This window comes from Chlamydotis macqueenii, chromosome 7 (genome assembly GCF_036417535.1).
Source record: "Chlamydotis macqueenii isolate bChlMac1 chromosome 7, bChlMac1.mat, whole genome shotgun sequence".
In the NCBI taxonomy this organism is placed as follows: domain Eukaryota; kingdom Metazoa; phylum Chordata; class Aves; order Otidiformes; family Otididae; genus Chlamydotis; species Chlamydotis macqueenii.
In genome coordinates, this window is record NC_141562.1 from 23,089,478 (window position 1) to 23,102,224 (window position 12,747).

Below are 12,747 nucleotides of genomic sequence, written 5' to 3' on the forward strand. Positions count from 1 at the left end.
TTGTAGCTCTTGACAAAAGGTTATTTCCCCCATCTTCTCCTAAATGATTACTAGATTGCTAGTAATAACTAGATGATTGCTAATCATTCCTAGATGATTACTAGTAGCATTTAGCTTTTTTTTTAATAAAATGAATTCACTCTTTAACTACTACACTTTTGTTTTTGATTTCTTTAGCGCACAGCCGTAACAGACACATTGTTGAAGTGTACAATGTTTAGCATATGCTGTGGGTGCAATCAGTTTTAAAGCCCCTTCCTGCATGACTTCCTTCCTGTTTTTTTTTTTTCTTTATTGTAAAGTCAGAGTGTTCTGAACCTTATTCTAGTGTCACAGAAAGGGTGGAGAGAAAGAAGAAAGTCGTTACATCTTCAGCCCATACACAGGGACGATGAGACAGATTAGAGACAGTTTACATATTTTTTAAAAACCACACACACAAAAGCATAATACACACTGGAGCTTTCTTACTCAAAACTAGTTTTATTTTTAAAAATAAGTTGAATGCATAGCACTCACAAAGATTCCATTGTTTTGGACATTTTGCATTTAGGAGCACCATTCTTATTTATGCCATAAAAAACCCCACATTTTGGTTCCAATAGTAAGAACAGTATATTTTCAATGTACACTGGTAAAGCCCTTTTAAATAATATATTGAAACTGTTCAGTGTACATTTTCTCTGTAGTCATGTAGCTGTAGTGTCAGAAAAAACTCAGTCTAAGTAATAAATAAAAAACAAACGGCATGTAGTGGATCTTCTTACAGTTGACCTAATGTCTTAAAATAGTCAAATAAAAAATACCCTATTAAATGTAAATTTGCAGTATTAACTAATTGAATAAGCCCCCCACCCATTATATTTCCAGTGTTAAGTATTAGTTAAATTTTTATATATCAAATGCCTATGGGATAAATTTACTAATACCCCCAAAAAGAAGAGCCTATACTGCTGTGCCACAAATGAAGATGACAAGTTAGCCCATTTAAAGATTTTACAGGAAAAAATTGCTACAGGCATCTGCTGTTATTTCAAGTCATGGTCTATTACAAGACTGTACATTCATAGTATCAGAGGTAGTTAGAGCACTGAGGACTTGGATATAGGACTGCAACAAAATGAAACCAGCAGAATGAAGTCCATTTCCCTCTTAAATGGGTAACAACACTGAATAAAAAGCATGGCATCTTATGAGGTGGAAAGTCTCTACTTAACACTACTCTCAGACATGCGGAAATATTAAGAGATGAAGAGAGGTGAAAAAAAAACACAACAAAACCCAGACCAACTTGCACTTTGAAATAGGCATAGTGTGGTCAATTTTTAAAGTTTATTTCCTAGCACAAAGCAGAGGGTCATCTCTTTCTTTCACCCTCCTATCTCTCTTGACTTGCACATATATGCTACAAAAGCCTACAACAGAAATTGGGATTAATGCAAAAAAAAACAAAAAAACAAAAAAAAAAAAAAAACAAAAAACCAGGATTTCTTCTCCTCAACAATAAATAGGGTTTTGTAGCATGTTACCATTCAGCTCCAGGAAAAATGAACACAACTGTCCTCCCTCCATTCTGAATGTTTTGGTGAGGCCCCCTCTCCTGTGATAAAGCCTTCATCTTAATATTCATAACGTATCTTAATTGTCTCTACTTTCAAAACAGTCTCTAAGATTCACAATACTTCAGTGTCATTAGATGGTACACAATTTTAAGTGCTGGCACTAAGACAGGGGAGACGAAGGTGGTAAAAGAACAAATAAACCAAAAAAGCCTTAATCCCACATACTGTAAAGACAGCTTAAAGTAGTAAGAATCCTGTCATCCATACCTCTTCCTCCCGTATTCTACCATAGGAGAAAGTAAGATATCTTACTGTATTTAAAAAAAAAAAAAAAAATCCTCCATTAATATCTCTACCACCATTTTCATGTGACGCTTTCTACCCTCAGACTATCCACTCCACAGGAGATAGTGTAATTCCATAAAGTTATGTAATTAGCACCTTAATTGTGATAAAGCAGTTCACTCTGCAATATATTTTGATCCACCCGTTTAGAAGAGTAAATCTCTGCATTTTTCTTCTTGAACTCCCAAATATTAGAAGAAAAAGTTGCCCCACTATTACCTGAGAATTTCCCTCCACTCTAAGCCTGACAGAACTGAATTTCTAGAAGCATTTAACTGTACTTTTTTTTTGTACGAGTGATACTGTCAGTACAATTGGAGGATGCCTTCTGTTGGTTAATAATACAGGTGCGTTTGTGTGTGTGTACACAGAGGAATCAGCCACAGTAGTAGTTCTGGTACAGTACAAATTCAGCTGAAACTTTCTCTTGTTTTTCAATTACTCAATACTGCACTGCTGGGCAGTAGTTCACATCTACGTTCTGTGAACACCAACGTATCCCCCTTTGGTACTCTGCGTATAGATGCCCTGAAGAAAAGCCACTTCACTTGCTATAGTCTCTTCCCTCTCTACCTTCCTCCCTCAAGTTATACCCAATTAAGTGTACAAACCAGCAGCACAGAGTAATGAATAGAAAAATTCCCTGAGTTAGTATGAAAGAGTTACTTTAAACATAGAAAGGATAGGGAGGAGAAAAGAAACAAAAACATGGTGTCTATCCTGTGAGGTACAAAACTTAAAAACTAGCCAAAATACCGGTTAATCAAATGCCTTGGTCTAAAGCAAATATCCAACACAAGTGCTGAAAAAGGGGCAAGAGTATGGAGTCAGACAGATGAGATTTGTTTCTTCCTGTGGTCCCCATGTATCTGGAGAAGTCTGGCATTCAATGGATTCTTAAGTTTCAGTAAATTAAAAGTAAGTGTTAATACTGTAATGGTGGCATTACATATATGTCTTCAAAAATAATACTGCTTATCTCCTTCATTAAAAGGTAAGTCTGTAGTTAGTCCACAGCTATTTTTCTTTTGACTAGCATTTCAAAGATGTGCATTAAAAGCACAGAGTATTCTGAGTGCCAGAGTAAGAACTTACTACTCCCAGGTATACACACTCTTTTTAGAGGTTGTTTTCTGGGTGCTTATTTTTTGCAGTGTGTATTTGAGCTACGGTACTGCTTGCCAATCCAGTTGCTTTTTTTCTGGAAAGATACTTTTTAAATTCCATTTGTTGCCCTCAAATGTATTTGAGGTTTAACAAAACAAACCAACCAACCAAACAAAAAAACCTCCAAAACAATTCCCCTCAACACAACTTCCCACCCCAAACAAACAACCACAAAACCATTTTGTACTTATCACCTCTCAAAGCAGGGAGTAACACAGGAATACCGTCCATTCACTTGATAATTCCGGTTGTAGGAGACACTTATACATGGCTTCACTTCTAGTGGAACAGCTAGTGACATCGCAGCACCAGTCTGTACGTGGCCTCGAGCCTGAGCACTCGACTGTAAGGCAGCAGGGCAAGTCTGAAGTGGGTAAGATGCTGTATGATTAGATGATAGTATCTGTTGACAGTTTTGCTGCTGTGATGTCTGATGGTGATACTGTAAGGAAGACTGATGGGCTTGGAGATACTGTGGTACGTGCTGTTGAGCACTGGCCTGCTGGGCAGTTGAAGCTGGGGTCTGAAATACAGTGTGTTGGGCAGACTGAGCATGCTGTCCTTTTTGCTTGTTTGCTTCCTTCACATCATTATCATGCGCACTAAAACAAATTGAGAAGACAGAACAGATGAAAAATAGATACTAAAATAATTTAAACTCTTTTGGGTTAACTTTTAAGAGCACTCTAACAAATGGTGCGGTTATCTGAAAGCTTCCAAAGCTTTTAAAAAAAGACAGAGAAATTGTTTTAGCCTACTCTTTAAAATCATCCGAGGTTTAAAAATTTGTTTCTTTATTATACAGTTTCTTTTTAACATTTCACTCCATTTCCTATCAAAACAAAATGCAGATAAAAGCCAAGTACAATACAAATAATACAGCAGTATCTAAAATTACCAGTGCAATAAGGTCTGCTAGTGTACTGTAATAAAGTGACAGATTACCAGAACCTGAAATTAAAGCTTAATTGCTACTTCTACCCCATTTAAACTGGGTATTAGAGTATAGGGTTTTTAAAGGCATGATATCAGAGCATTTTTAAAGATCTACATTACAGTACTTAAAGATCATATGTACATTTACATTGGATCCTGCTTTGGGGAGTGGAAATGCATGGGTTTTTTTCTTCCTCTCACTTTTTTCTTTGCCTACCCAGTACTTAAGTTAGACAGTTTAGCTCACCTGCATTTCCATTGATTTACACCTGTCTCAAACGTATTTAGACATACCTTTTCTCTTATACTGAGGTTAAGCGGGTGCCACTTCAGTCAGGCCTAAAATCATCTAAGTTTTTGGTACTGCCTATACAGGGCAGATCTCTTGAAGACAGTTAGGGTTCAACCTCTCACCAGTTTTTCCTAGGAGATCGCTAACTTTTTATGGTGTGCTGCAAAGATGACTGAAAGGCTTCACCCCTCCTTCGCCCAAGTGTTACACAGCAATACTGAAAACACTTCTGCAACAGCACTTGCATGCTTTAGGTACTATCCCTTTCATTACACATATCAGTGAAGCCAAAAGAGGCCATCAGGGGTGATAATGTGACTCTTATAATGAACATGTGGTTCTTCCAGATACAGCTGTTCCTGTGCTTCCCTGAAGCACAACTGTATTTCCATCTGGGCAGGACCAAACTCCTATAGGAGGAAAGCAGTTATAGTGGGCATAGGTTTTGATCTTAAGGTTTAGAATAAAAGAACTGATTGTGTAACATCTCCTCCCAGTAAGGTTCAGTTGGCATTTGTTGGCATTTTTATCTCATGTTAGCTGTATCTCTCCACTATAGCGCAAAAATGGATACAACCTCCTGGTCATTTCCTCCAACCAAACAGTCTGCATATTTGATCACTCAAACAGTCTGCATATTCGATTCCCTTGAACTTCAAGGCACAGAGTCTTCACAATAAGTAGGAGCTCCTATGCCTTCGGCACTCTTCACTATCTCTTTTTCCTCTCTGAGCAAACTACAGGGATTGGGAACAAGCTCTTTAACAGATTCTCAAAGCATGCCAAAAGATGTTCAGTGGAAATGCAAGGCTGAGGATTGTTTGTTGAAAGAACAGGAAAGAGGTTAGATCTGATAAGGTTTTATTTTTTGGAAAGAACAAAACAGTTACTACTTGACAATATTACCTAAGTATTTTTAGAAAATAAAAATTTAAATGAAGAAATAAATTTATTTTCAGTGCTAACACCAATTAAGCATACCAACAGATGTGGAAATGGGCTTTAAAAAAGCTGCTGTTGTTAACTTACATTAACAGTCGCTCAATACATGGCACTAGGAAATCCCAGGAGTATGCAGTAAGATGATGCAGTCGGGTAGGCCATGTTGGTGAGAGACGCAAGATAATCCTTGAAGAAGCTACACATGCAGTAGCAACTAAAGAAGGGGCATAATTTAAAAATGCATGATCTAGAAAGAAGGAATAAGAAAAAGATTCATTTAAGTGGGACATTGTCTGTCAGGACAACAAAGGAGTGATTACCTGAAATATGTAACTCACCTTGCAATGATACTTCCAGAAAGTAATCAGCGTATTTTGCCATATATAACTTGGTCTTCTCTAAGCAAACCATTGGCCAGCCATCATGAAGATCAGTCTCATGAACAGCAATAGAAAGATAATAGTCGATGAAGTGAGCAGCAGTTGGGAGGCACAAATTCCACTGAAATGTTTCTAGCAACAACAACTCCATGTGAAGCAAATTCTGTTTTGTTAGTACCAAATTCATGTTAGTCATACAACCCAAGCTGTTCAACTGTTCAAGTTTGGGAACACTGTCTTCCTTTTCTTCAAATTTACCTTCAGGTGAACAGAAAGAGAAGGGGAAAAAAAAGTTTCAGCACAAGTGAACTATAAACCAGATTGTATCTAATGTCTGCATTGGTCATATTTCAATTCTACTATGTCAAACAAACTCGAGACTTTCCTACAGATGCAAAGCTTAAATGGAAGACGTCACCAGAGACAAAAAGGGATATGTACTATAAAGGGCTACATTTCAGCAGATAATGTCAAACACCGTGTAGGATATTGTGCAGTGCCACGTTTCCTGTTGGTTTTCCCACCACGGCACAGAGAAGCTGGTTGTCAAGAGCAGAAGTAAGCTCTATTAGGATATGACTGGCACTGCACATGCAAGTTTTTGTCACCAAATTATTTTATGTGTCCCTATCATCAATGTAATACCACTGTGATGTGAGTTGGCATACATAACACCACAGCATTTGGCTTTTATCACTCTCCCACCGCCCACTCACACCCTTTTTGTTTCCAAAACTCTAATTAGAGTAGCTAGACCTTTAGCCAATGCGGCTGCTTTTAATGCCTGTTATAGTAGGTACGATTTTAGATGTGATAGCTGATAAGCTGCTCCAGCATTTCAAACAAGTGGATCTCAGCAATGTGCATCTGAAAACCCACACGGCCATATATATGGTTTCAACTTTAACACTGCTAGTAGTTTCAGCTTTCCTTGGACTTAACTTGTCAGGCTTGTACATTTTTAGCCTGAAGCAAAACTGTATATGTAGAAAACCCATTAATAAGTGAAACAAGTGTCACATTTCCATACAGTTTTCCATATGGTTGTGCTATTTCAATTTCATTGCAAATTCTTTCCATCTTACATTCTCTATTCAGTACTACATGATATCTTGTAAATGCACATTTTTAGAGAGTTTTGCAGGACTGAACATACTGGTTGTTTGCTTTTTTTCAACTGTGGAAGTACTTATACAGGACTTAATCCAACACCAGTGCCAGTCTGTTAGTTTTTGTTTCCCACACTCAAGTAATTACAGAAATAAAAGCTTCAGGAGTCACATAATAATTTCTCTTATTACTTGTATAACCTTATCAGATGTATCACAGTGTGATTTGTCCAACTTATTGCATCGCTGATTAAACTGTTTAAGCCACACAGGGCAAAAGTTTAAAATAGCATTCTGGTTTGCGCTTTCTGTACCAATTCATACACTGCTTCTCAGAAGAGCGAGTACTCCAGGCTTTCAGAACTCTACTTACAGCTTGTTATGAAAGATGGCAGGGGTGATTTAAAAAAAAAAAAAAAAAAAAGAAAAGAAAAAAAAAAGAAAAAATCTTCAGAATATTAATTTCATTTGAAAATCTGGCATTAGTTCAAAGCCAATCCATTTTCCTAAATGGATTACACTGGCTTCTGAGGCAAGGTTTTCATACTCAGCACCTCATCCTTTGCCAAGAAAAGACTGCTAGCTAGCAGCATCCAGTCAAAGTTTACCCCCAGAAAAATCTGAAATCACCCTTTCCACATGTAACTGTTCTGCTGAATAGCTGTATCAGTGGAGACTGGGGATGCAATGAAAGTATACCAAAAATAGCCAACACCTCAGCGCTCTGGTTTTCTACCAAAGAGGGCCTAGAGCTACAATGCAATATAACTTATTTGAGAAAATGAAAATAGATTCAGAAAAACAGATCAGCAGAAACTGAACCAACAGTTAGTTCTGCTGCCAGACCCATTTCTCTGAATCTACTAGTTTAAGAACAAGTGCCAGCAGGTCTCCCAGCAAACTACAACCATATTTCTTTGGAGACATCTAAAAGCAGTCCACAAATGTTGAAAGATGGGTACACACCACAAGAACCTAGCAGAGGTCAATATAAGCAGCACTGTTCATAGTGTTTGTAATTAATTCTGGCTTCACAATACTGTCTATTCATCACAGTATTTAATCAGTATTACATTTTGTACATGACAATACAGGATGTATGTTAGCCTTAGCTTGCTTGAAGAACATTGCAATGTATGAAATCTGAAGTATTCCAGAACCACACAGTACCATTAGTAGGGTGCTGTACAGTCTACATATGATTTATTTAATTTCTTCCTGTATCACAGGTATGCAAATTTCTCATTTCCAGCACTGGATCTACCTATTTTGAGATGTCTTCAGGAAGATAGTCTCTATTCCTACAATACAGCTCTGAAAGTTCACCTTAGAACAATTTGTTTACAAGCAAAAACACTGGTTTTTAATCACAGTTTGTTTTTTCTCCTTCTCTTTTTTTATCAGGTGCCAACAGAAGTCAAAAAAACAGTGTAAAGAAAGGCTCTACGAGTTGGTCCAAACTGATACACACTAATCTGCTTGTCTTTTATAACCACATTGTTTCCCCTATCTGCTGTATCCCATCAAGACACGCCTTATATTTGGCAGTAGAACCTATATTGCTCTAGTTAAAGTTTGATGCCACATACTTACTTGCTAAAAGTAAACAGGAAAGAGCAACCACATGCAGCTGCTGTATAGATATGTCATAACGATCCATAAAGAGGTCCAACAGATACACAGCTAGATGTCGTGCAGCAGGACAGAGTCTGAACCGATTGCTCACAATGGCAATCAGATCTGCAAAGTATCTTCTCAGATGTAACTGGGGAGATTGGCCTTTGTAGGAGGGTAGCTTCAGCTCCTAGATGGACAGCAGCATGTAATTTTATTAAAACCATCATTTAGTTTGAACTGGTATCAGATTAATATAACTGATATTCTCAAATTTATCATGGAATTTTCAAAGTATTTCTCCCCTCTTCCTTCTGTTCCCATCATTTCAGCATTCCTTCTCATACCTCCCAGCACGGAAACAGCATAGGTACACGAGTACTCCTCAGCTGCTTCAATGCAAAGTCCAGCAGTTTAACTAAACCCCCTCCTGCTACAGCTCAATCTGAGCAATCAGATTTTGTGTTTGCATGTTCCAATGGTCCCAGTTCTCCTGTAGGTGCCTCCAGGAGAAGGGCATTAACAGCTAGCTGAAGGTAGAAACGTTAGGAAGAGGAAAGGGGTGTGCATGTGTCAGTTTGTTGCATGCATATGTTTAAACCCTGACTTAATCTGATCTGATTGATGTTGCACTGACACCGTGCTCTCAGGCATTTACTTAAGCGTACACAAACGTCACGTGGTCTCAGATGTGCAGGGGGACCCCACAAAACAAAAGCCCTACCAACACCACAGATGAGAAAAATCTGTGTGGCATGTTCTATTTTGAATACAAAATTTGGACTGGCAGAAAGAGCGTTCCCCAGGCTCCTGCCTAGTAGCTAGTATCTCCTCTTGTATACAGCAGAACTGCAGTGCTGTCTTCTGTTATCATTAATACATTTATGAGGTAGATTGTGCAGCCCAGATTAAGTAGGATTTTGAGCACAACTAAATTTCCAGTGGGACAGTCTGATGACATTAAGTGGGAATGGAGTCGCTCAAAACTGTCAAAGTTTTTAGGTCAATTCAAAGTTCTGAAACATGCTATTGAAATGGAAAAAAAAAAAAAAAATCCAAACAAACCAACCAAACCCCCACTCATACCTACTAAGCTTTAAAATTTGCCTGTCATAACACTAACTTAGTTTTAGTAATGATAACTTTGTTAGCAAGTAAGTCATCCTCTCCTTCTCGTGTTCCCCCTCCACCCCTGCGAACTTGCTTTAGCAGTCACACCTTCAAGAAAGATAATCCACTCATCAAGTACTATCAGGCAGCAAAAGCACATTTTAATAGGTTCAGTCACTGTATTTCAGTCACTGATTTTCAGCTTTGGGCACAAGATGTGCTTTATTATGAAAGCAGCCCCAAAGAGCAACTTTGAGTCAGTCGAAGCAACTTCAAAGCAGTATTGCCTAAACCCTCTGCTGTTCTTACTGCACCTAGTGTTTGGTTGGTTGTTTTTGTTTGGTTTTTTTGTTTGTTTGTTTGTTACAGTAGCATCACAATGCTTTCTGCAGAGTTTAAACTTAGACCCACTTACACATCCAAACAGAAGAACCAAGCGCACCGTGACCCCTTTGCCTTTTTAAAGTGCAGAGAGAGAACAGCCTGGTCAGTCAGATAAACTGTCAAGACCGAGGACAAACCGCCTGAGCATTAACTGAGGGGGAGACACCGTGCCTTAGCAAGGTTTCGAAGATCAAACTCCACCAAAAGCCGGGCGGGCCGAACCCGCCGAGCGGCGGCTGCCTCACACGCCCCTTCCACCCTCCGCCGGGCCGGCTCCGATTGTTAGAGCCCTCACAAAGGCGCCGGGGCCGCCAGCGCTCCGCTTCCCCCCGCCCCTGGCGCAGGGCCGCCAGCGCCCGCCGCCCCCCGGGGCTCCCCGCCGCCCCCCGCAGTCCAGCGGCCGCCGGGTGGGGGTACCTTGTAGCGAAGGGCTTGATGGATGTCGGCAGCCAGCTGTCCTGTCCACCACTGCGCCTCCAGCTCCATCGGCGGGGCGGCGCGGCGCGGCACCGGGGCCTGGGCAGAGGGGAGGAAGCGGCGCTCGCTGAGGGCGGGCGGGGCGGGACGAGACGGGACAGGACGGGCAGCGCCACCCTCGCCCCTTCCTCGCTCGCCCCCGGTTAAACGCGATCAGCTGCCGCCCGCGCCGCGGGGCCCCCCTGGCCCCCCGGCCCAGCTGGCCGCCATGCCGGGCACAAGTGAGGCTCGTTAACCGCCCCCTCCCGCCGCGGGGCACGGCCGGACGAGGGGTGCGCGGAGAAGCCGGCGGCCGCGCCCCCGGGGGAGGGTGATCGCGCCCCGACAAAGGCCAGCGGCGCTTCCCCTCGCCGAAGCCGCCACTCACCCTACGCAGCGGCGCGGCTAGCGGCGGCCGCAGCGGGGCCTGGCCCGGGGCACCTGAGCGCGGCGTCCCGAGGGCTCCCCCGCCATCACGCGGCGCCGCCCGCCTCGCCCATTGTTAAAGGGCCGAACGGGCCGGCGTGTGTACAAAGCCAGGCAGCGCCCGCACGCGGCCAGCCGGCCGCCAATCGCCTGCTGCCTTACAGCACGGCCCGCCCGCCAGGCACCAATCGAGGCGCGGCGCTCATGGGGCACGCCGAGCCCCGCGCTCCGCAGCCACGCGCGGGAAGGGTTTGGGCCCCCGGAGCTGCCGTAGCCGCCCCGATAAAGGCCCGGGGAGGGGAGGGGGCGGTCTCGGTCCGAGTTGCCGCTGGCAGGGGCTCTGCGCACCCGGAGAGAGCTCAGGGCCTTGGCCGCGCCCTTTCGCAGGGACCCGGGGGCGGTGTAACCCTTACGGGGGGGTTGCAGGGCCTTTGGGCCTTCCCGCCGGGTGCCTCGGAAGAGCCGAGTTAGCGGGGCTCTCCCCCACCGGAGCATGGCGGTGCTCAGTCCCCTGATAGCACTTTTTCACTTTCTTTTTTTGTCTTTTCCCCTGGCTGTCTTCCTTTTTGATTCAGCTGTGAGGTTTTTAATACGTGGAGCGGTCGTGTCAGGAGCTGAATCTCATTTAGCTCTCTTACGCTTTGGACGCATTTTCCCCTTAGCGGTAAAGGACGTGCCTCTTGGGCTGCAAAAGCTGTGACGCTCGTGTATTAGATCTGTTTTGTGGGTGGGTTGTTGTTGTTCAGTGTTAAATTCCAGGGAGAAGATTTGTAGTCACTTGCATCCTTCTTTTAACTTGGCTGTGCTGTTCACCTGAGTGAAGGGGCCTCTGCAGCCTGGCAGGTGATTAGTCCAAGGAGCTCCCACTTGTGCTTCCCGTTTAGCAGCAGGGGCTGTGCACCTGTTTTGCATTCAGAAAGCCTTTTTCTAGCTGCTTTCCACTTGTTCGTAACTCCCTGCTATAGAGATCTTACAAAATAATACCTGGTGCTTTATAGTGGTTTACATCTTTGAATTCCTCATTTCCCAAACAGCCACCTAATGAGAATGTAAAACCCAGTACAACAAGCAATGCAAGGTGATGGAGAAGAAATGCTTTGAATGCATTTTAAGTTGAGGGAGTATCTTTAATTTTTAATTTCTACCCATGCTCAGGCTTTTTTTTTTTATTTTTAGATTAAGAAAATGGAAACCAACTTTTTGACATAACCAGTTTAATTACTTTGTGACCAGGACTGTAAAAGCCTGTTCCTTTAAATATGCATGCCGAAATTTAATGGGTACTCCTATGAACTGCAGTGGTCTGTTTCATTTCAGGAGTTATGCTCGTAGGTGGAAGCCCTTGTTTATGAGGACACATTTCTTGGGCAGTTGCCATTTATAACAGATTTTGTTATATAATGCTTCATAATTTTCTGAAGAAAAAAAAGCAGAAAAATGTTAGTAATTTTTGTGCAGGAATATGTAATTGAGAAAATACTTCAACTAGATTAGCTATCTGAGATCTATGGACTATTGACAAAGCAATATTTTGATTTTCTGTTGGCTCTTTGTCTTATTTCTATATATTGTTTTATAGGCAACTGCATGCTCAAGCTAATTTTGATATTTGCAGATATACTGTTTTAAAAGTATTTATTCTCAAAGAAATTTTGTATTTCAAGGGCAAGATAAAACTCAAAAGTAGATTCCTAATTAATACATTGTCATTCACAACACCTTTATGGCCTTCAAAAATGTGTTGCCTGCTTGAAGAGTAGAAAGCTAATAAACACTAGCATGCTAAAAACCTGTTACAGTGGGCCCAAACAGGGCAGTGATGTTTTGACTCTTACATATTGGGAGAATTTACTATTAGCCCTACTGTCTCCCCCTAGAACTTCTTACCTAGCATGTGGATTCGTCTGTTGCTGAGCTGTTAAGTGGGAGGGAAAAAAAGGGTAAATACTTGCTGGCTTATTCTCAGATGCATTTATCTGACTTTGATATAAAACATTATCCTAATAAAGCTATGTACTCTGAAA

The 12,747-nt window shown here is 41.8% G+C and overlaps 1 protein-coding gene across 1 annotated transcript; it reads right to left on the minus strand.

Annotated features, from left to right (window-relative positions):
- Positions 1-463: 463 nt before the first annotated feature.
- On the minus strand, positions 464-10,327 carry CCNJ (cyclin J). The gene is made up of 5 exons (XM_086752639.1): positions 10,259-10,327; positions 8,327-8,537; positions 5,583-5,882; positions 5,332-5,491; positions 464-3,676 (listed from the first exon to the last, which is right to left on the minus strand). Exons 1-5 carry the CDS (start codon positions 10,325-10,327, stop codon positions 3,265-3,267), a joined length of 1,152 nt encoding a protein of 383 aa, XP_086608765.1. The 3' UTR covers positions 464-3,264.
- Positions 10,328-12,747: the final 2,420 nt, after the last annotated feature.